The 24,317-nt window shown below is 48.4% G+C and overlaps 1 protein-coding gene across 1 annotated transcript in view; it reads left to right on the forward strand.

Annotated features, from left to right (window-relative positions):
• Positions 1 to 24,317, forward strand: part of VWF (von Willebrand factor) — a 139,193-nt gene that overhangs the window by 52,007 nt on the left and 62,869 nt on the right. The window contains exons 14-18 of the mRNA XM_025930120.2: positions 1,337 to 1,532; positions 2,168 to 2,383; positions 6,093 to 6,333; positions 12,143 to 12,237; positions 16,306 to 16,466. Coding sequence (XP_025785905.1) covers positions 1,337 to 1,532; positions 2,168 to 2,383; positions 6,093 to 6,333; positions 12,143 to 12,237; positions 16,306 to 16,466 — 909 coding nt within the window. The remainder of the gene's footprint in view (positions 1 to 1,336; positions 1,533 to 2,167; positions 2,384 to 6,092; positions 6,334 to 12,142; positions 12,238 to 16,305; positions 16,467 to 24,317) is intronic.

Genomic DNA, 24,317 nt, shown 5'->3' on the forward strand with positions numbered 1-24,317 from the left:
TTCAGTCAGTTAAGCATCTACAGCTCAGGTCATGATCTCATGGTTCACGAATTCAAGTCCTGCTGAGCTGTCAGCACAGAGCCTGGAGCCTGCTTCGGATTCTCTGTCTCCCTGTCTCTCTGTCCCTGCCCCACTCGTACTCTGTCTCTCTCTCTCTCTCACAAAAATAAAATTTAATTTAAAAAAATTAAAAAAAAAAGTAGGTCAGGGAAGGCCTGGGTGCCTAGTGTGGCCAAACTTGAAATTCGTAAGGCAAACAAGGAAACGTTACTTTGTTCTCTTCTAATGGCATTTCCTTGGGTACATTTTATATGGGTCTGGAACCTTCCACTAGATTGTTCATCTTGCATTCTGTGAAGTCATAGCTGGAAGCTGGAAGGGGCTCCAAGAGATGTCCATAGGAGCTCAGTTCTAGTGCATGATGGTTTCAACACAGGGAGGTCATCTGGCTGTGTTAATTACATGCAGAGCAGGAGTCAGGATTCTGGGGTCCCAGACCTAGTTCCATCTTTGAATCAGGGCCGTCTCAATAGAAACCAGCAGCTGCCCCAAGCTGTAAAATGTGAAAGGCAGGTTTAACTCCCCAGCTTGTCTGTGAATATGCACTTTGGGCTCAGAAGGACGGAGAACAAGCCACATGCTGATGGCCTGGAGTTTGACCCGCAGAACTATCCTGGTCACCCATAGTGGGCTGCCCCAGATTCCTTGCTGACCCTACCTCCTCTGATCACACCACCTAGAGTCCTTCTTGGTCATGGTCCTTTCTTCCCAATGACACTCAGCGGCTGAGTCAAATTGAGATGGGAAGGTGTTGTTCTTTGTCACTGGGACTACTTGGACCATAATGGACTCAGCCTGCTTCACCCACACGTGTGACCGATATAAGTGTTCAGTAAAGGGGTGCGGACTTTGCACTTGATTCCGTGGGTGTCAGGGCTACCGCGTCTCCTCTGACAGGCGAGGGTGGCACAGAGCCCTCTGGACTAGGGCTCAACCTGGCTACTACTTCCAGCTCTGCCAACACCTCTGACCTTAGGCCAGTCATTTTCCTCTCTGGGACTCAGTGTTGCCATCTTTAAATGGCTAGATCTCTAAAATGCCCTCTGGCAAGACTGCTCTCTAGGGCTGATTTAAGAGCAGGGATGTTGCTGGTGGTAAACTTACACTACAGTTAGCTTTTCTTCCCTCTGCAGCCTCGGACTTGGCTACGGTTTATTAAGTTCGTATTTATTTTTCACCCTGGGAGCTCTTTTTGATTACAACTATCTCATTAGTTACTGGAAGCTGTGGCTGCTTTGGCCGCCACGGCTCCAGGGTAGTCTGCCTCTCCCTTTAGCTGTCCCCCATCTATGCGGGGAAGACGTGCGGCCTGTGTGGGAATTACAATGGCAACAGGGGTGACGACTTCGTCACGCCCGCTGGCCTGGCCGAGCCCCTGGTGGAGGACTTCGGGAACGCCTGGAAGCTGCACGGGGACTGTGAAGACCTGCAGAAGCAGCACAGTGATCCGTGCAGCCTCAACCCGCGCCTGAGTACGTAAGCCTGGGGGGCAGGGGGGGCCTCGCGGAGCCCTGAGGTGTCTCCCGGGTTCCAGTGCATTCCATGGCACCAGTGCACCCACTTTTGGGGGACAGGGGCACTTGGCTTTTACCATCAGCATTTGATTATCTGCATCTGGATCATTTATTCTTCAACGGCCCTTGATTGTGCACCCTCCGTGGGCCGAACCCTTGGAAAGACGAGAATAGTACATGTTTCCTGTCCCTGGACCTTCGCAGTCTGTTGGAGCAGCAGCCACACAGAATTAAATTATCGGAGGATAAATGCACTGGGGTGGCCATTTGCAGGTTGATCTGTGACATCATTTCAGCCCTGCATTCATTTCCCTCTCTTACCCAGCCCATCGTGGAACTACTTCTCCCGTCTGTCCGTGGGTGGTGTGCTCTGGAAATGCAATTTATTATGTATTTAAGCCAAACGTAAAGTTTATTGGTTGCAGGAGAAAAATCACAGTGATTTCCGGTCGCTTTGCAGCGCGTGCTGCCGAGGGGGAAGCCGGTTGGGGGATTTCAGAGTGGGATTGGTCACTGCCGTCCGGGGGCGGGAGCTCCGAGGGCGGGGGCGGGGCCCCGGCCAAGCCTGTGCGCTGTTCTCTCTCCCGCCACAGCCAGGTTTGCGGAGCAGTCGTGCGCTCTGTTGACGTCCGCCAAGTTCGAGGCCTGCCACCGCGTCGTGAACCCTCTGCCCTACGTGCAGAACTGCCGCTATGACGTCTGCTCCTGCTCCGACGGCAAAGACTGTCTTTGCAGCGCCGTGGCCAACTATGCCGCAGCCTGTGCCTGGAGAGGCGTGCACATCGGGTGGCGGGAGCCCAGCTTCTGTGGTGGGTGCCCTCCCTGTCCGCCAGCTCTCGCACAGCCCAACCCCGCACAGTTCTCCTCGGATGTCCTGCGTGCAGCTCGTTCTTTTCACGGCAGTGTCTCTGCATCATTGCTTTCAGAACCGGGCCCAAGCGCATTTGGCAAGCATGGGTAGTGAGAACTGTTTATTTGCAGCCGCCCTCTCTACCCCCCCCCCCACCCCCCCAACTCCTTCAGGACAGGCGGTGGGGACTGGCTCTCTCTCTCACAGGACAGTGTGATTACTCTAGCCTGTTCCGGGAGGGCGAGTTGCATCCCTCTACCTGGTGGTGGTCTAGAACCTTGGAGTTCCTGGGAAGCAGAGATTTCATGTGGCTGCTGCCACCTAGTGTTCCATACATGTATGGCCAGGTGGAGGAATGAGTGAGTCCCAGATCCCAATGGGTCTCTGCACTCAGGTGTGGGGAATGCACCTGCGGATCCTTTGCTTGTAACTCCAGCCAGATGATCAGTAGACTCCTGGCCCACATCTCTGGCATTGATAGAGTTATGTAAAGTTGAATGACATCAATGTCCCCAGCTGACTTTGGAGTCTCACTCTGCCATGTTAGATTTCTGCCACCACAGCTGGTATCTGCTCCACATTCTGGACCCTCGAACAGCTAGATTGTGCTCACTCTGTTGTTGGTGGTGTTGCACGGGGAACATGTTCCGAGTGCCCAGCATGGTCAGGCAATGCCAGTGGTGTAGAAACTGCCTCCGTACTAGGTGACTGTCACACTGAGTAAAAGGATAATGAGATTAAGGCAGAGGCAATCAAGGAAGGCTTTCTGGAGGTGGTGTACTCGACCAGGCTTTAAAAAGTCACTATCTTGGCAGAAAAGAGTTGTTCCACAGGCGGATAGTAGTAGTGATGCATGGAAATGAGGAGGATATTCTGGGAGGATGAGGTGTCGTGAATATTCTGATTTTTAGGGTGAAGTAGATGTGTGTGGAGACTAATATGCCCGTGGTCCTGGCAGAAGCAGGGAAATAGGAGCTATGAGAGGCGGAGAAAGGTCCTAATGTATATCACGTATTTGAAGAAGCTTAGGTACAGGACTCTAGAAATGTCGCTATTGGGGTCTAATGAGCCAACTCATGTTTCAAGTCTAAGCAGTGTCCTAAAAAAACAGGAGCAGAGACAGAAGTGAGGATGAAAGGGACCACATGTATGCATGCATGCAGTTGTGCCTCCCTGTCCCTCTGGGTCGGGGATGCCAGAGTCATGGCCAGCAGCCAGAAGAGCAGAGTCTGAGGCCTTGCTGGAACTTGCGGGTGACTTCCCCGCCCTGTGGCCTTGAGCCCATCATCTCCCCCTCCACACCTCAGTTTCCTCATCGGGGTTTGCTGTTTAGAAATTGGGCAAAGTAATGAGGAAATGGCGTGCTGTTCATGACTATGCTTTGGTTGTCCACCAATATTAGAAATTCTGCATTATCAGTGTGCTACAGCATCTGAAGGATTTCCTCATTTAGGACGTTCTCCCATATCACTGAGGGCTTACCGGCACGTTCTGTAATCTCACGAAAGCTGCTGTCCTTCACCTCCGGAGAATAGAACGAAAGGGAACAGGCTGAGACTGTGGGAGCAGGGACTGAAATTTGGAGGCAGAAAATGTATGGGTGGTGGGAAGTTTTCTGTCTCTATGGGCTTATGTGGAGGTGAACCAGAGAAGAGGCTGGCCAGATGGTCCTGGAGGCCTGAGCCTCGAGGAGGGTGGGCAAGACTCCTGGGTTCCTGACTCCATCCTATACCTCATTTTCTCCCTGAGAAATGAACAGAGCTCCCTACACCACTAACTCCATCCTTAAGAAGAGCCCCCATCAGCTGGGGATGCTCATGAAGCAAGGACTGATCATGCTGTGAGGAGATTGGGAGAAGCATGCTTTGTTTTGCTTGTTACTTGGTTACATTTCCTTTGGGAAGAAAAGAGCATAGGCTTCTTGTAGATGGGGATCAAGTCTTAACCACTTCTGCCTCCATGAGCCTAGCACAGCCCCTGGCACACAGTGGGAGCATGAGAAACGTCTGTTAAACTGAGGTGGCCACTGTTCCTTCTGGGGAGGAAGCCCAGAGGAGAAATTCAATATGGCTCGAAGCCAGTTCTAGAGACATCTGTCAGAGAGAAAAAGCTCTCTGCTCCAGCTGCTCCTTAATGGGTAAATGAATGTGCCCTTAACATCACAGGTTCAATGGATTGAAAGAGAGTTGCATTTTTATTGCCCAAAACACCCCATCATAACACACCCTGCTCTCAATACTCATCCACTGACCCAACCTCTCTGCTGGTTCAGAGAAAAACCCATGTCTAATATGGTTACGGAGCCCCCTCCCTTCTCAGCTCCCCTCAAATACTAAACACTGAGCAGGTGCAGGAGGGGAAGCCTACAGGGGCTCTCCAGGTGTTCTCACCCCCATGTCTGAGGTTCACAGCCAGGGCTCCCTTTTACACTTTCTGTGACACATTTTGCCAGTGGGTGTCCACTGTAGAAATGGATTCTAACAGAGAGGGCAAGGTTTCTAATGGTCCCAGCAGGAGTGTCCTCAGAGTGAGGTGGTCATTTCTTGGATAGGAGCTGATTAGCAAGAAGAAAGCCTTTAGAAAGGGCAAAGCACTTCCCACGCCCCCAGTAAAGGGTTTCCTCATTGGGGTGCTCACGGTGTTGGCCAGAATCCAGGAGTGCTAGGTCTTCTTAGGCCTGGGCCTTCATTTGGAATACCCCTCCCATCTGGAGCCCCCTGTGCTGGGGCTGTGTTTCCACAGTCATCATCATGATAAAAGAGCAGTGAGCATTTACCATGTGCCAGGCATTACTCTGAATTTGTTAGCTCTCTTAACCTTGACAACAATCCAGGTGGGTATTAGTCTATTCCAATGAGGAAACTGCTCAAGGTCACAGCGTAACTAACTAATGGCAGAACCAAGGCTCGAACCCAGGAATTTGGGAGACAGAGCCTGTCCACTTCCCTGTATTGCTGCGTCCTCTTGGGTCTTGTCTGCTGTGCTGTTTCTCTGTGGGAGGAGGCCAGGGAGAGTGAAGGCGGGGAGGAGACAGGGCTGCCCACCTGGCTGAGGCAGGCACAAGAGTGTCCCTGCACTTTGTGGCTGTCCTCAAAAGCATGGCTCCTAAGGGGTTGTTTCCTTTGTAGAGCATAATGGTTAAGAGCATGAGCTCTTGGTCATAGAGAGCTGGGTTCAAATCCTGCCTCTGCTTCTTCCTGGGAGGCATGACCTTGACAAATTACTTAGCTTATGTTTGAGTTTTCTTACTCGTAAGAAGAGGGCTATGAGATCTAATTCAATGGGAGGTGTAAAAGGCACAGAAGCTGGTGAAGAGCAGAATATTCAGTAGATGCTCAATTATCATCATCCCAGGAGAAATGCCCTTGCCTGCCATGCCCAGTTCTTTTTAATATTCACAGTGTCAAAATCCACCTGATTTCTACATGTCCCAGACTTCAAGGATTCAGAGACCACTAAAGCAGGATCCCTCTAGTTCAGCAGAGGGGAAACCGTGTGCATTCATTATTATCATAGGCATTTGTGAGCATGACAATACAGTTTTGCTCCTAGTAGGAAAGGAAGGTAGTGATTGTACAGATATAATTGGGGTTACAGGTCCTAGAAAGACAGTCCTTGTCATCTTCATGTTTCCACTGAGGCCTTCCTTTCCCTTGCCTCTCTCCCAGCGCTGAGCTGCCCACAGGGCCAGGTGTACCTGCAGTGTGGGACCCCTTGCAACATGACCTGTCGCTCCCTTTCTTACCCGGATGAGGACTGCAATGAGATCTGCCTGGAAGGCTGCTTCTGCCCCGCAGGGCTGTACCTGGATGAGAGGGGAGACTGTGTGCCCAAGGCCCAGTGCCCCTGTTACTATGACGGTGAGATCTTCCAGCCCGAGGACATCTTCTCAGACCATCACACCACGTGGTAAGTGCATGCAGCAGGACCAGGGACCTCGGGAATGGCAGGGCTTGAGAGGAAAATGGTCCTCCAAATCCTTCATTTTGTGGGTGGGAAACTGAGGCCCAGGGAAGAAAGTGACTTGCCCAGCAAGTCAGAAAGAAGGCTGGGATTTCACCCAGCTTGAGTGGCTTCCTTACTCATGGCTGGCGGGAGGACTGCTTCAGCTTCATTGCCAACTCTCACGTGTTGAGCCCCATTTCCCTGCAGTAGGTCTTAGTTTCCCTGTTTGAGAACAGGAAATGGGAGGGCTCCCTGTCCCCTCCCCTGTAGCCCCCTGGCAGTGTTCCCAGGCGGGGGCATTTGAACCAGCAGAAAATAGACGAAGGCAGCCTCACCTCAGTGGTTCATTGCTACCCTGACTTGCTTTACATACTTCCCTGAAAAATAGCTCCAATCACACTTGCTTCTTTTGGCCCTTTGCCCCGTCCCTCTGTCCTGGTCCATTTCAGAGGGGCTGTCACAGTCACAGGAGAAATTTATGACATTTCCTTGTCACCTGCTCTGGCCTGGGTGCTGGCTTAGAGACTGGTGATCTGAAGGAGAACAAGACACAGTGTGCGCCCCAAAGAAGCTGATGGTTTACTAGGGAGACCAGTTAAAATGTCCTGTGGAATATTTCAGACATAAAAGTAGAGAGAATAGAGTGAGGAGCCCTAAGGCATCTGTCCCCAGGTTCAGTGATTATCAACACTTTGCCATTCTTGTTTTATCTATTCCCTCCTCCCCCTTTTGGCTGGAATAAAGAAAATCTCAGATATTACATCATTTCATCTGAAAATATTTCAGTATGTGTTTCTAACAGATAAGCACTTAAAAAACCCGATCTAACCATAATACCATTGTTCAGATAAGCACTAGCAATGATTCCTGATAACACCTAATATTCCATCCATGTTAGCTTTCTTGACTGTCTCAAAATGTTTTTTTTATATATAATTGGTTTGTTCAAATAAGAATCTAAACAAGGTCTGCACACTGTGTGTGGTATGAAGCTTTTCCTCCTCACTTAGTGAGATAAGTTTGTGGTCCTTCACCATCGCTTATGCCCAGAGCAGATTGGTTATGCTTGGATGGAAAGAATGGTTGTCATTGGACTTGGATTTAAGCAAAATGCGTTGTATCCTCCTCTGGACTGTGACCTCCCCAAGAGTAGAGACCACATCTTAGGTCCTGATTCCCAGCATCCAACACACTTATGGCAGAAAATAGGCATAGTCAATGTTTACTGAGATGAAATAACATTCATATTTGGTAGGCTCACCATTTTGTAGACATAAAAATCTCTACTCACTCAGAAAAGGTCAGATTGCTTCCACTTGGGAGGAGCTGGAGAAGACCCAGTGCAGGAGGTAGCTTTGGGTTTGAGGAAGATTCTAGCAGTGGGCGTGGGGCGGGCCTGTGGAGGAGGGCTTTGGGGTGGAGCCGAGGCCCAGGGCCAAAAACACACAGGGAGTACTCACCAGTCACCAAGGTAAGTCCTCTGGGGGGGCATATGTTGCATGAAGGGAAGATAAGCCTTGGAGGATGTTGGGCATCTTCGAAAGATGGGGAGGGGGGGACTGGAGCAGTAGGCAGGGAGGACCTCAGAGGTTTTGAAAGAGCAAATAGGTCAAAGCGTAGCTTTAAGGAGTGGGTTCTGGAAGCTGCATGAGGTGTGGAGGCAGGGAGATCAGTTGTGGGAAGAAGTTGACACAGTCTGGTCAAAAGGTGCTAAGGCCCCGGGCCAATACTAGCAGTGGAGATGGAGCAAGGGGACAGAGGCCAGAGACCCCAGGAAGTAAACAGACTGGGGGGACATGTAGGGGGATGAGGTTGGCTGAAGACGGCCCCGGGGTTCTGGACTGGGGTGCCCAGGAGTGCAGGAACAGCAAGAGGGCTCCTTGTGGGTAGGGGGAGGATCATGAATTTGGTCTTAGCCCGGATGGCTGAGTTGCCAAGAGCGCATGCTGGTGAGTGAGGGGAAACAGTCACCGGAGGGGTGGGTGTGGGACTCGAGTGAGAGGTGGAGGCTGGACAAGATTTGAGTGGAGGTGTTCTGTATGGCTGCAGGGGCAGCCAGGCCCACGAAGGAAGTGGATTGAGGAGCAGAAAAGGAAACTGAGTCCAGAGCTTGGGGGGATGTTCAGAGGGCCAGGGGAGCAGAAAGAGGATCCTATGAGAGAGGCCAAAGGAAAAAGGCAAGCAAAAAGGCACAGCGAATGCCGGGCCATATGGTGGAGGTGAGGAGAGCAGGAGAGTGACAACATCTGTTGGTCTGAGCATTGGGCCTTCACCCAAGCGGTCGTTTTACTCCGCTTGTCCAGCTATGATTTTCAGGGTGTTTCTCTCTGGGACCTTAAAACAATGCCGTTAGAAGGCAAGCATCGCTTTTCTTAGTAAGGAATTTGAGGCTTAGGGAGATTATCACTTTCCCAAATCATCCAGCCAGTGATAGAACCCAGGGACTCTTAGACTCTTCATATTACATGGAGAGGAGGCTGTTGAATTTGGCAATCGGAAGGTCATAGTGGCCCCCATGTTGCAGTAGTGTGGTGAGGAAAGAAGCCAGAGGGTAGGAGACTGGGGTGACTTGGAGGGCAGCACGTGTCCCTGGTCATTTTACCATATTGGAGGCACAGGGAAGGTGGGGAGATGAGGTGCAGAGGGCCCTGGGTGAGCAGAGCTGGGGAATAGCCCTGGCTTCAGGCTTTCTTCAGGATTTGCACACCAGTGACCTCTCCATGATATGTTCCCGGGCTCTCCTTTGGGCACCAGGGCTGAAAGCTATTGTCTGTCCCGTCTCTCCACTTCATTTAGAAAACCGGATTTCATGGAGAATGGGAACCATCAGGAACTTGGGGCTTGTTCTGTGGCTCTTTATTTTTATCCCCGCACACTGAAGGGTGAGCCCCATGGAGCAAATGCTGGTGATGCCCACAAGAGGTAGTAGGAAGGTACAAACACATGTGTGTAGAAGTATCTTTAGGCTGTTTGGTCACCAGACAGGCATCATGGTAGAGCACTTACACTATTGCAAGCCAGGTTCTGGGCCAGGAGTTGATTATAATCCTACCTACAAGGTTTTTCTTCTCTTTTCTTCTCTCTAAAAATAAAATTAAGCTTTTGGGTCATGTCCAAATGACAGACAGACCATGACATGAGGATATTTTAAAATCAGGTGTTAGTTAAAAACCAGAGGGCGCCGTTTCTGCATGTGCCCAGAGAGGGAAGGGCTGATTCTCTTTTGCTCATTTAATAAATTTTCATTGAACAGCAGCCACATTAGAAATCATTCAAAATCATTACTGTTAGAGAAATACAAATCACAACAACGAGTATTACTTCATATCTACTAGAGTGGAAAAATTTGAAATCTGGATAATGCCAAGTGTCGGCAGGGCTGTGGAATATGGGGCCCCCGCTCTGCTACTGTTAGGACATACACCTGTTCAGACACCCTAGTATCTTTCCCAAACCTAAATCTGATTATGTCGTATCCCTGTTTGGAATCCTTAATAGCTTCCCCTCAGTAGGCCTTAGGATAGAGACCAAATCCCTATGATGGCCTCCCAGGCCCCATGCGATCTGACCCCTGCCTACCTCTCCTTTCTCCAGTGTCCTGGCCTTCTTTAATCTGGAAGGTGCATTGCTCCCAGCACCCAGGAAAGCAGTTGGCATGATTTATGCAAATTAGATACCCACACTTGATATCTCCACAGTCCTTCTCTCAGGCATATACACTAAAGAAACTCTCACACAGGCTCTTAAGGGCACATGTATGAAGATGTTACTCACAGCTTTGTTTGAGGTCTGTGTCCATCCCTGGGAGGGTGCATGGGGAAAAGGCAGTGGATGCACACAGTAGAGGATCTTGCAGCCTTAGAAGCACCGGGAAAGTAGGTATGTATTAGCAGGGTTCAATCTTGAACACGTGGTGGTAAAGAAAACGACAAAACACTGTGATATATGAGATAGTACCACTTATACAAATTAAACATACAGGCATGCGAAAGAAATACATATTTTATGAGAATATATGCAGGCAGGTCTACACTGAACAGAATAAGATTGTATTAGTTTTCTGTATCTATTGCTGCATAAAAAAATTAACCCCAAATTTAACAGCTTGAAAGAATGGACATGTATAATGTCACATGGTTTCTAAGGGGCAGGACTCCTGGAGCAGCTTGGCTGGGTGACTAGGTTTGCTCATGAGGTTGGAGTCAAACTGTTGACCAGGGCTGCAGGCTGAGTCATCTGGAGACTTGCCTGGCTCTGGAGTCTCCATTCCCAGCTCATTCACACAGCTCTTGGCAGAAGGCTTCATTCAGTTCCTCGCCATGTGGGCCTCTGCATTGGGCTGCTCGTGAAGTGGTTCCCTGGAGTGAGTAATCCAAGAGAGTACCAGGACACGAGCTGCAGTCTTTTATAGCCTAATCTCAAGTGACACATGGTATGTCACTGCTGCCACATACTGTCGGCACACAGATCAACCTTGGTGCAACGGAGATGACACAAGAGTTTGAACACCAGGAAGTGGGGATCCTCGGGGGCGCTTTAGGAGACTACATGTCATAAAAATAATTGCCCGTGTTAGGGGAGGGGATTGGGATCGGAGGAGAGGAATAAAAGAATATGTAAAAAAAATATTGAATACTTTATGCAGAGCCTTATGCTGCCTGCTGAACAGATAATGAGCAAAACCGTCTTTGATCTTATAGTCCAGTGACACAGAGAGAGATGTTAACCAAATAATAACTCCAATACATGCAGAGTCACAAGTGTGGAAGAAAGAGAAGTACGTGGTCTATGAATCCTTGAAATGGGCTAGAGAAAATGTAGGCAGGAGTCAGATCGCATGCGGCCAGGGAGGCCATCTGAGGGATTTGGTCTCTTTCCTAAGGCCTCTTGAGGGGAAGCTACAAAGGAATCTCAGCAGGGAGGTGACATAATCATATTTAGGCTTTGGAAAACCCTTGGGCTGCCAGGAGGAGTGTGTTTTGGAGAGAGGCAAGAATAGGTGCAGGGACATCAGTCAGTTAGGAGCTTCTGCCTTGTCAGGTGACAGGTGGTGGCGGCTTATGGCAGTGAAGGTAGAGAAGTGGATGTGAATGCCAGAGACGTTTAGGAGACAAGGTCCAAGGGCTTGGTGATGGTCAGACGTGGGGGTTGGGAAGAAGGCAGTATCAGGGCTGACCCCTCGTTTGCTGGTTTGTGAAACTGGATGGTTGGTGGTATCATACAATGAATCAGAGCCCTGGCGGGGGACTGGCTTTGGTGGTGGGATCATGACTTCAGTTTTGGGCATACTGAGTTTGAAGTCTTTGTTATGCCAAGATGGCTATCATGTGGGCACTTGCATACACGGATCTTGGGTTCAAAGGAGAGATCCCAGCTGCTGATGTAAATTTGTGAGTCGTTTCTGTCATAGAAGCTGAGTGTATGGATGGCAGCCTAGAATGAGAGCCCAGGGTGCAGCCAGCAGAGGGGTGAGCCTGAAAGAGCAACTAGAAAAGTAGGAGGAAAACCAGGAGAGATTTGTTTCTTGTCCTAGAAGAACAGGATAGTCACAGTGGTCGAATAATGTCGAAAGGGATCAGGTAAGGAAAGAACTGAAGACGTTCCACTGGGTTTGGTGACATAGAGAGGGTGAGTGGCCTTAGCGGGCTGTGTTTCAGATGAGTTATGGGACCACCTTGACTTGGACGGGGAGACGGTGAGTGGGAGGTGAGGAAAAGGAGCCAGCAAGCATAGCCGCTCTTACGAAGCTGGGTTCTGACTTTCCTCTCTGCAGCTACTGTGAGGATGGCTTCATGCACTGTACCACGAGTGGAGCCCCAGGAAGCCTGCTGCCTGACACTTTCCTCAGCAGCCCCCTGTCTCACCGCAGTGAGTACTGTCCCCCTGGAAGGGCTCTTCACCTCGCCACTGGGCTGCTCTGTCTGATGTGCCTGTGCATTCAGGCACATGTCAGGGTTGACACCATTTTTATGTTCATGTGAGTGGTTTTCAGGCCTTGACATGCCTTTGCATGTGTGCATCCAAATTATTGAGGCAGGGAGGAATTTTATTTCAGGGGAAAAATTGAGTTATCTGCAAGATGGATTCAGTGAGACCTCTGTTTTGCCCATGGTGACCTTAACCCAGTGAGTAGCTGTAAGTTGGTCACCTTGATTGTGGTGAAGACCACCCCCCTTCATTAGCCTCTTTTTACTCAGGGACATACTTACAAGGATGTCTGTTTGTCTATCTATCTGCTTATCTATCTAATTGTTTTATTTTATTTATTTTTCTTTCTCAGGATAAGTGTACTCTCTTTAATCCCCTAGTTCCCCCATCCCCCCACACACCTCCCCTCTGGTAACCATCCATTTGTTTTTTGTAGTTAATAATCTGTCTCTTGGTTTGTTTCTCTCATTTCCACCCCCCTTTGCTCATTTGTTTTATTTCTTAAATCCCTATATGAGTGAAATCATATAGTATTTGTCTTTCCCTGACTGGCTTATTTTGCTTATGATTGTACTCTCTAGCTCCATCCATGTCATTGTAAATGACAAAATTTCATTCTTTTTTATGACTGAATAATGTTCCATTGGATATATATATCACATCTTTATTCAATGATTTATCCATGGACACTTGGGCTTCTTCTGTAGTTTGGCTATTATAAACAATGCCATTTAAAGGCAGATGTGCATGTATCCCTTTGAATTAGTGTTTTTGTAATTTTTGGGTAAATACCCAGTAGTGCGATTCTTGGATTGTAGGGTAGTTCTATTTTTAGCTTTTTGAGGAACCGCCATACTGTTTTCCACAGTGGCTGCACCAGTCTGCATTCCCATCAACAGTGTACGAGTGTTCTTTTTTCTCACCTCCTTGCCAACACTTACTGTTTCTTGCATTGTTGGTTTTAGCCATTCTGACAGGTGTATGGTGATAATGCATTGTGGTTTTGATTTTCATTTCCCTGATGATGAGTGATGTTGAGCATCTTTTCATGTGTCTGTTGGCCATCTGGGTGTCCTCTTTGGAGAAATAGTCTTCTTTGCAGAATGTCTTCTGCCCATTTTTTAACTGGATTATTTATTTTTTGGATGTTGAGTTGTATCAGTTCTTTGTATATTTTGTATACTAACTCTTTATCAGATATGTCATTTGCAAATATCTTGTCCGATTCTGTAGGTTGTCTTTTAGTTTTATTGATTGTTTCCTTTACTGTGCAGAAGTTTTTTGTTTTGATGTAGTCCAAATAGTTTATTTTTTTATTTTATTTCCCTTGTCTCAGGAGATTTATCTAGAAAAATGTGGCTTCAGCCAATGTCTGCAAGATTACTGCTTGTGCTCTCTTCAAGGATTTTTTATGGTTTCAGGTCTCACATTTAGGTCTTTAATGACAAGGGTACCTGTTTAGAAAGCTTCTCAGATGGATGTGAAAGAGGAGAGTTTGGGCATATTGTTCTCAGTTTGAAGGTCCTAATAGTTGCTACACTGTTGAAGGACAAGGCACAGAAGGGAGAAGGGGCTGACCTAGATTTGAGGGGACCATATTCACACTTATGGATCAGGGAAAACTAATTGGCTTCCAGATGGATCCTTGCTTAGAAAGGACTGTCCCAGTAGGAGGGAGAGGGATGCTATTAGGCAGATAAATGAGCTATTTTCAACATCTGGCTTGACCACCTCTCTCTGCCTTCTGCTTCCCTCAAGACACCATCTCTCCAAGTGACACAGATGTGTGCCATGCATTGGCTTTCCAGTTTGTCCTGGTGAGAAGTCAGGCTGCCCTGTATGACTGATTGGGGAGCATCTCTCAGCCTTGAGCTGGGACAAGATCCTAAGATGTGAGTGGCTCACAAGTTGAAATCAGAACTTGTGACCTTGTCTTTTTCTGTTCAGGTGGCTATAACAAAATACCACAGACTAGGTGGCTTAACTATGAGAAATACAGGAATATATTTATATATGGAGGCTGGAAGTCCAAGATTAGGGTGCCAGCAAGGTCAGGTAAAGTTTGCAGACTTCTCCTGTGTCCTCACAGGGCAAGAAGGGCTGGGAGCTCCATGGGTTGTCTTCATCAGGGCACAAATCCAATTCGTGAGGGCTCTACCCTCATGGCCTCATCACTTCCCAAAGGGCTCATTTCCTATCACAACTACCTTTGGGGTCAACACATGAATTTACGGGGGCACATTCAGTCTGTAGCGGACCTCAGGGTCACTAAATCCTTCTCCTCCTCTCTTTGCCGATTGCTCGTGTCCCTGCCCTCTCTTGGCTTTTTTCTAGCTGATAGTTCCTGGAAGCGGTCATCTTTTGTGAAGTCAAGAAGCTCCTAGAATTTTGTACGATTAGGAAGAGCCACTTGACCTTTTAGGGTTTCAGTTTCCTAACAAAAGTTTCCATATAAAATTAAGACTGGGGGGTGCCAATGTGGTTCAGTTGGTTAAGCATCTGACTTCGGCTCAGGTCACGATCTCAGAGTTGGTGAGTTCGAGCCCTGCATTGGGCTCTGTGTTGACAGCTCAGAGCCTGGATCCTGCTTTGGATTCTGTGTCTCCCTGTCTCTCTGCCCCTCCCCAGCTCATGCTCTTTCTCTCTCTTAAAAATAAATAAACATTAAAAAATTAAAAAAAATAAGGTTGGAACCTGTTCACAGGAGACAGTAAGTGCTCTATGCAGTAAGATAGAAATGCTGTGAAGTGTATCTGGGTTTTTGAAAGGAAAGTGCTGTATCAATCATCTGATGTTATCATTTATTCAATCAGCCATTGATACCTCCCAACTGTCAGGAAATATGATACATCCTGAACAAAGGAGACACAACCCCTGCTTTCACCGAACATTTATTCTGGTATTCTAGTTGGCAATGGGTGGGCAATCAACAAATAAGTAAAACAGACAGTATATCAGAGGGTGGTATTGGAGGCCATCCGATGGAGGTTTGACAATGCAGGCAGGGCGGGGAGGGGTGTCAAGGGACAGAGTGTAGCAGATTTAAATAGAGCGGCTGGAGTGGCCAGGGGCTGGGCAGAAAATGACATAGGGGCACCTGGGTGGCTCAGTCGGTTAAGCGTCCGACTTCGGCTCAGGTCATGATCTCGTGATCTGTGAGTTCGAGCCCCGTGTCAGGCTCTGTGCTGACCGCTCAGAGCCTGGAGCCTGTTTCGGATTCTGTGTCTCCCTCTCTCTCTGACCCTACCCCGTTCATGCTCTGTCTCTGTCTCAAAAATAAATAAATGTTAAAAAAAATTGAAAAGAGGGGCGCCTGGGTGGCTCAGTCGGTTGAGCGTCCGACTTCGGCTCAGGTCATGATCTCGTGGTCCGTGAGTTCGAGCCCCGTGTCAGGCTCTGGGCTGACTGCTCAGAGCCTGGAGCCTGTTTCAGATTCTGTGTCTCCCTCTCTCTCTGACCCTCCCCCATTCATGCTCTGTCTCTCTCTGTCTCAAAAATAAATAAATGTTAAAAAAAAAATTAAAAAAAAAATTGAAAAGAAAAAAAAGAAAATGACATAGAAATCTCCCCTTAAGGTTTTTGTAACTAAATTAGCATGACCATTTTAGGAATGGTCCCTTTGGGGCCCCCAAAGGTTACTTTTTATCACCCAAATGCAGGTCCTATAAAGCCTAGGTCTGGACATTTCTGCAGTGCCTCCCGATTTAATGCAACCTGCTATGGCAGGCTCAAGGGGATGAGGAACGTGGGCAGTCATAGGGTTGTGGAGAGCCAGAGAGGTGCCTTCAACGTAGGCAAAGGTCAGGAGCTCAGATGAATAGATGAGGTGGCCATCTAGTCCCACTTGGGGAACCTGGCTCAGTGCTGGACCTGCTGGAGGTCAGGTCATCCCAGGGAGGGGGCAGTTGGGTCTCTGGAAGTGAGTGGCTGCACCTGGGGGGACCAAGGACAGTGTGGAAGGTAGATTCATCCTTCACGGGTCGCCTCTTTGGTTTTTCTACTTCCAAGGCAAAAGGAGCCTGTCCTGTCGGCCCCCCATGGTCAAGTTGGTGTGCCCTGCTGACAACCCGAGGGCTGAAGGGCTCGAGTGTGCCAAGACCTGCCAGAACTACGACCTGCAGTGCATGAGCACGGGCTGCGTGTCCGGCTGCCTCTGTCCCCCGGGCATGGTAAGCCACCACAGCCACAGAGATGGGCAGCCTGGCGTTTCCCTGCAGGCGGGCACACATAAGGTGGCTCTGGGGCAGAGAGAGGAAAAAATAGGAGCCAAACAAGAATGGTAATGGGGGCGGAAGCGGTGATGGGGTCAGGGGTGGGGGAGCGCCTTCTGTGGCTGACTCAGCCGCCAAAGTTGGGAAGGGAGATGGTGGGAAAGTGTCTAGAGTCCATCCTGATGAGATCTGAGAAAAACACAGGAACTTAGGGCACAGAGGTGCCGGAGGAAGCAAAGCAAGTATTTCCAGAAAATACTTACAAGTGACAACAGGCATTTCCCCTGGAATTTTCCCAAGGGCCGCATTCTACTTACTCAGAGGAAAGAGCACACATGTATTTGGATGTAATTTGCATATATACATATGAGTTTCTATTTCAAGAGATGTTGATGTTGCTGCCCTTTCACCAGCAAGGACCTGCCCAAGTCCCTTCCCCTTGCTGAGCTTTGTTTTCCTCATCTGTAGAGTGGGTCACAGTCTTGGCCAGCTCTTGACATTCCATGATTCTGGGGCTGGGGCTTCAGACACCCAATCTGTGGCCAGCGGTTCCTTGGATGCCTTGCAGAGTCCAAGGCATGCTGGTTTGCAACTACCTGGCTCTAGATTGCTGCTGGCGGCAGTGGTGTGAGCGGGCCCCTGCCCCTTACCTTCCCCCCAAGTCTGGTTGTCGGCTGGTGTAGTGTAAACATATGACAGTAGTCCCCCCATCCGTGGTTTTGTTTTCCAAGGTGTCAGTTACCCACAGTTAACTGTGGTCCAGGAGCAGATGCTCTTCCTTCTGACGTCTTGTCACAAGGTCAATATCAGCCTCATGCTTTGTCTCAATGCCTGTGTCATTGACTTCACTCCATCTCATCCCTTAGGCATTTTGTCATCTCATGTCATCACGAGAAGGGTGAGTGAGTACAGTACAGTAAGGTACTTAGAGAGACCACATTCATAGAACTTTTACTGCAGCATATGTTATAACTGTTTTATTTATTGTTGTTAATCTCTTACTGTGCCTGATTTATAAATTAAACTTTATCATAGGTATGTGTATATAGGGAAAAAAAGAGTATATATGGGGCTCGGTATTATCTGCGATTTTAAGCATCCCCTGGGGGTCTTGGAATGCATCCCTGTGGATAAGGAGGGAATGCTGTAGACCTGTTATTCTTGTCACCCTGAAAGAAGCAACTTCTGGGTTCTTCTCTTTCAAAAGCATCAGGTCTTCTTGCTTTCTCTGACTCCAATTCCCCACACCCAAAGTGAGCAGTGTGTGTCTGGGGCAGGAGTTGTGGACGCCAAAGTGGGAGGGGGCAGGATGGCTCTCATATGGTTGTAAAGGGCATCAATGATGCCCAGGCCTTGACTTGAAGGTCAGGGTTCTGGGCGATGGGAGATGCCAATGTTCTATAGATGCAACGGGGACTCATCATCGGTAGCCCACAGGAAGGCTGTGCATTGGGGTGTGTGCAGGGCAGATGATTTGTCTCCTTTCCCTCTAGCCCTCTTCCAAGACAGAGAGACTACCTGTTCATTCCCCCCTGGGTGTTCCCCTCTGCTTTAGCCTCTGATGATTCTAAACTGTCTTCTAATGGGGGAGCTAGAGATTGGCCGGGGAGCACCCCCAACCTGGATGGTCTTGTTTGATGCCTTCACAGAAGGTGGCTATTCAAGGAGGGGAAACTCAGAGCTTGGTAGGGACAAGAAATAGGCCAGGGGAGAGGAGGCTTCTGTATTGCTCTTTTTATCCTAAAGGATTCTCATTTTGACTGTTCCTTCACTGTACCTGGAGGGGAAATTCTCCAGACATCAGAGAAGGCTCTGGCAAGAAAAGGGGCATCCCTCAGGGGATTATGTCAGCATCAGAGACTCTTCTAAATGAACCTTTTGTTTTTTTCAATGAAAACAGTGCAGATCATCTGAGATAATAAGCACAGTACTTGCGTTATGGTCCCAAACCCCCAGTGGAGAGCAAGACCTCAAGTTCAGGATGTGGACACACGGTCAGGAGCTCATTTGCATTCCCGAAGCCTCTGGCATGCGCTCTGAGGACAGTCTGTGGATGTTTGTCCCATAAGGGGGTGACTCTAACCTCAACCGCAAGGGATTCTAAACTCAAAAGCTCAGAGTGTAAGAGATTGGCTTATTTTCACAACTGCTTCATTACGATGCCGACTAAGGTGCAAATCGTTGAGGCCAGATTCTGCAGAGCAGCAAAGCCCATGATTTATGAAGTGCGCAGTGTGCTGGCTGCTGCATGGGACACGTGTTCTTGGCTGAAACACAAAGACAAAGGAGCTGGAAACACCCTGCTTGGGCCCGTGTGATGGTGTAGACATCCTACCCAGGGGTGTTTCTCTGTGTGGCCTGTCCCCTGTGGGAGATGGTGAGGATGTGGTGTGTGACTGAGGGTTTTGGGGGAAGAGGTTGGGGATTCTATATTCTGGGGACTTGGAAGAGGGCGGTGGGGGGTGGGGTGAGGAAGTAGCTCTTTGGGGGGGGCAGATCTGTGAGAGTAGAAAGAGCACCCAAGTAGGAACAAGGCAGAGGGCCAAGCCCTCTGTTCAGGCCTCGCTCGCCCTTGGGTGAACATTCATTCTTTCTCTGAGCCTCAGTTGCCTCACCTGTGACATGGGCACATAATTCCTGTTATGGGCCCAAAGGGGTTATAGGTGAAAGGGCTACAGAATTGTAGGGATAGCTTTAACTCTTTTCAGAAATAACCGAGGTGCAGTCTCAGAGGCTCTGCTCACCTCCTGCTTTCCACAGGAGAGATCCATAAAGGTCCTGTTTTCTTAAAATTTCCATCTGTTGTGGACCAAAGCTTTTGTAAATACAATAGAAAAGAATGATCAGAAAAAAAGAAACAAAAAGTAATGACATGCAAAATATGAGTCCCTCCCCCATTTTTATTAGATTCCACAGATGATGTATTACTCAATTGCCATATGATTTTCCAAACACCTACCCAGTTTGTGTATTTGTGTATTTGCATCATCATAGACCCGTACTGGCCCTGGACTGAGCTTTGAGCAGCACTGCTCTGGGTTGAAGATTGCCTCTCCCCTTACAGGGCATCTCTCAGTATCCACTGTAAGGCTAGCAGCAACTGTCTGAAAATGTTGGGAACAGGTTGGGAGTCCCCCTCTCTGTAGTTTGTTTCAGGCTTGGCACCTGCTTACAGCCAGGTTTTCTGGGCCATATTACCAGTCCTGGTACATATGCCTCCTTGCATGGAACAAGGTGTGTGTGTGGGGGGGTGTTTTTTATAAGTGGTCAACGCCCTGGTAAATGGTATGGAAAAGACATTGGATTGGAGTCCCATACTTCCAGGTGTGAATCCTGGCTCCTGAGATTTACTCAGCTCTAAAACTGGGTTAAAGGGCTGTTGGGAGGACTGGGGGTGACAGTGACAGGGACATGGAAGTTGCTTAGTAAGTAGTAGTTTAATGACCACTGTTACAAGAAGTTTGTGGGGGAAAACTGTGAATCCTACTGTGAACAGAGAGATATGCTGTAGGAAGTTAGCACACAATGGGAGCAATTCTAAGACCTCTGTATCCACACCCAGAGGCCCACTAGATCAGTAAAATAAGGATGTTGCACTGGAAAGATTCCCATCTTTTTCTTTAGTTGAGAAATTCTGGAGTGAACTTCTTGCCTTTGTCAGAATGTTCCCCACTGTCACAGCAAGGTGGCAGCAGAGCACAACCCACTGCCCAGCTCCCTCCTTCCAGCCCGGAGGTAGTAGTAATTCTCTCCTCTCCAGGAGCATCATCCGGTGGTAGAGTGAGGAGGAGCCCTAAAGACCCAGGATTTCAACCCTTCTATCCCCCAGGAGTCTGAGCAAAGATAGGAACCGTTGAAGGCTGGAAATCCTCGTCTCCTGAGTCCTAGACTGGGCTCCTTCAGCCCTACTTGCCTCCCTCCCTCCCGTGAGGTGGTCTTGGAAAGTTTGGCACCCCCATCTGGGAGACGCTCACTTATCCTCCAAAATCTAGTAGTTACACTTTCCAAGCTGGTACCTAGTTCTGCTAGTAGGAAACCTCTTGGTAGCTGGGAAGCATGTTCATTTCCCTGGTCCTTTGATGCCTGGCTTTATCACTGGCCCAATAGGAAGACTCAAAAGACTCTGGCATTGCTTTTTGAAATGCAGAGTTTGGCTCTGGGGCCCATTCAGGGTCAGCCTCACATGTGGGCACTGTATATCCTATGAGATGTCATTTTAAAAGGCCCAAGAAAGCCATTCTGTCTCAAAAATATCTCCTACCCCTTATGCGATTTGTCACCTAATTAGGCTTACTGAAGTATGAGGAGCATGAATTCATTCTGGCTAACAAGCAGGGGTTTTAGAAAAGCATACGGCCTTATAAATCCTCATAGGAAGCCATTCACACCTTAGTATGAATTATTTAATCAGATTCTTTCCTCCTAGCCAAATACCTAGTTGAATTCAGCTGCACTGATCTGGAGGTATTAATGGGAACAAAAGAGAGAGAGTTGGAAGGCAAAAAAAGATTTTGGAGCATGGGTCTGTATGGTGTTTATGTATGAGGGTTGGGTCAGGGAAGATGAAGCCTTTTCAGAGAAGAGTGACAAAATCACTTATTTTCTACTTCATAATTTTTCTTGTGGCTGACCAAGACCTAGTACCATGTTCTTGGCATGAGCCATTCTTACTCAGGATGTCCCAAGTTGATGGATAGTGACAATGATTTCTGCTTGTTTGCTTCTGAAGTCTTGGCCATTTGTCAACTTTACCTTATTATCGTCTGGCGTCCCAGAGGGACAAACACGAGGCAGAGATGCTTCTCTTCATTAAAAAAAATTTTTTTAACGTTTATTCATTTTTGAGAGACAGAGAGAGACAGAGTGTGAGCAGGGGAGGGGCAGAGAGAGAGGGAGATGCAGAAACCAAAGCAGGCTCCAGGCTCTGAGCTGTCAGCACAGAGCCTGATGCGGGGCTTGAACTCACAAACTGTGAGATCATGACCTGAGCTGAAGTTGGATGCTCAGTTGACAGAGCCACCCAGGTGCCCCGGGTTCTTGTCATTTTAAATACGATGTTCAAGTGAGTTTCCACAAAGTCCAGTTAGGGACCACTATCCTGGCTTACCCTACGTGTCTGAGCAGTCCTCATCTTGATCTTGTTCATCCCCTGAGTTGTGCCTTTATCTCTCTATCTCTAGGGATTTCTTTAATGCTTTAGGGCTCTCCGGGTGTTTTTTTGCTGGGCTGGTGTTATTTGATCTCTCCCAAATCAGAGCTGGTACTGAGGTGTGGCACGAGAACCCTCTCCTTTCCTTTTAAGGTTATGCTTTGTCCCCTCTCCAGCTGTGACTTATGAATCTAACCCCACACCTCTGTTGTCTTTATAGCAGTCCCCATCCAGTATGAAGGTCCTATTTTAATCCTGTAATCCATCAGTAAGTCAGGGCGGAGAGAGCCATATGGCTTGTCAGTGAGAGTGCAAAAGGAGGAAGGGGGCACTTGTGGCTTTATCTCATGACCAAGCTGGGGTTTGAGTTTACGTCCATTGCAGGAGGCTGGGACTCACCCCTAGGCCAGGGGAGGGGCTACCTGAGCCATGGGGGTGCAAGACTCTTTGTCAATGGGCTGAATATCCTGGAGAGAGGTAGAAACATCCAGCATGCAGACCAAGAGGCATGGGAGCCCTCCAGCCAGCCTGCTCAAAGGCAGAGGGGCAGTGCACATTCTGCTGAGGTGGGGTGAGGTGAGCAGGGCTCTGCTTCCTGGAATCCACCTCTGTGCATCCTCATCACTTTTGTCTCACATTACGTTTCCAACAAGGAGACTTACTGTCTGGTCTCCATCAGCTGTAGGTGTGGGTGTTGGAGAGCATGTCAAGCTTCCCCAGTAAATGTATCGGTCTTTCTTAGAGTAGCCATTAGGTGGCAGGCCTCGGACTTAAGTTAGAAGTGATGACGCTTTGAGGGGGGGATGTGAGAATGAACCCTAATTGTGATAGTTTCTGAAGGCTGTGGTAGAGAGACATTTGTCGCCTCCTCCCTGATCCTGCCAAGCTGTCGTCTTCCCTACTGGGTGCCTAAGCTCCTTGTCTTCCAATAACAGGGCTTGGCTGACCTGCCTCTTCCTCATACTCTGTGCTCCCACCCTCCCCCTTCACTTAGGTCTTGAGGACTTGGGGTTGGGGGAAGGTGGTGGTTAATTGGAGGTTTTTCTTCCGATCCTGTTTTAACACACACACACACACACACACACAGACACTACTTTAGCCTATGGTCCCCAACATGAAAGCTCTTTGTTTAGGCCAGGACTGCCCCATTCCCAGGGCTTTGTTCAGTTCCAAGCCCAGGGAACTCAGGCTTGTCCAGGGAGTAACTGGAACTCATGGATCCTGAACCAGGAACTTCTCACCCCTTAGGTATCTCTGGAACCAATGTGCTGTGGTCCTTTCACCTGAAGGTGACCCATGGCTCTTTTAGATTACCCATAGCCCACACCAGAGCAGACATCCAGGGCTGTCCTACGGGGCTGGGACAGAAGCATATCTACGTGCTGGGGTCAGAGTAGGTTTGGAGAGTTCCTTCTGAGCCCACTGTGGCCAGTGGGTCTTAGTTCTTTCTTCCCTCTGACCCCTACAGGCCTGAGGAGTACAACATGTTCACATAGTACTTTCTTCCTGGGTTGAGGGCAGGGAAACAGAGCATACCCCCATGGAGGGTGTATCAGAATCCCAGGGGACTAGGCGAGGAGCAGGTATGTGGGGCTTGAACAAGCCCCGGACTCTGGCTTTGGTCCATCCCTGTCTATGGGCAGTATGCAGCCTTCATCTCCAGGGGCTAAATGCATTTAAGTTTTATTAAACATATTTTCCATCATTTCCACTGTAAACATAATATATGCTTATTGATGAACATTTGGAAAAAAAATTTAAAAACCAAAAAAGAAAATAAAAATCCCCTATTTTTCTGTCTCAGGCTTCTATCTGGATGGAACTTCTGTATTTCCTTCTAGTCTTTTTGTGGCATATTTTGGATTGTGTGTGTGTGTGTGTGTGTGCATATGTATATGTATATGTGTGTGTGTGTATATATATATATATATATATATATATATATATGGACTGTATGTAAGTACAGTCTTTCCCTGTTTTAAAAATTAATAGTGTCAGTATTTCTCACATCATATAAGAGTTTTCCAAAGGGCCATTTTATTTTTTTTTTTTTTAAAATTTTTTTTTTTTTCAACATTTATTTATTTTTTGGGACAGAGAGAGACAGAGCATGAACGGGGGAGGGGCAGAGAGAGAGGGAGACACAGAATCGGAAACAGGCTCCAGGCTCTGAGCCATCAGCCCAGAGCCTGACGCGGGGCTCGAACTCACGGACCGCGAGATCGTGACCTGGCTGAAGTCGGACGCTCAACCGACTGCGCCACCCAGGCGCCCCCAAAGGGCCATTTTAATAGCTACAAAGGATACCATTACCTGGGGATTCCTTAATGGAGTTAATCATTTTCCTATTGTTGAACAGTTGGTTGTTTCCATATTTTGCAATGATAAATGATTCTACATTAACCTTTGTCCGTAAGCCTGTTTGGTTTGGAGACATCCTCTGCGTGGTGTTACTGGGTCTAAGGAGATGCACATCCAAGGGCTTCTGCCACATGTTACTACAGAGTCTTTGCCACTGTCCCAGCAGGGTGTGAGGGCAGAGGGTGGTCGGAGTGTCTCTAGCTGAGCTGGGGGGATCAGTGTGTGGATAGGGGCCCATGTTTGCCGAGCCCCAGCCTGGGTGGGCATGGGTTTCCTGGACTGGCCTGTGGCCAAGGCCA

This window comes from Puma concolor, chromosome B4 (assembly GCF_028749965.1).
Source record: "Puma concolor isolate L17-30 chromosome B4, mPumCon1.1.hap2, whole genome shotgun sequence".
Lineage (NCBI taxonomy): Eukaryota > Metazoa > Chordata > Mammalia > Carnivora > Felidae > Puma > Puma concolor.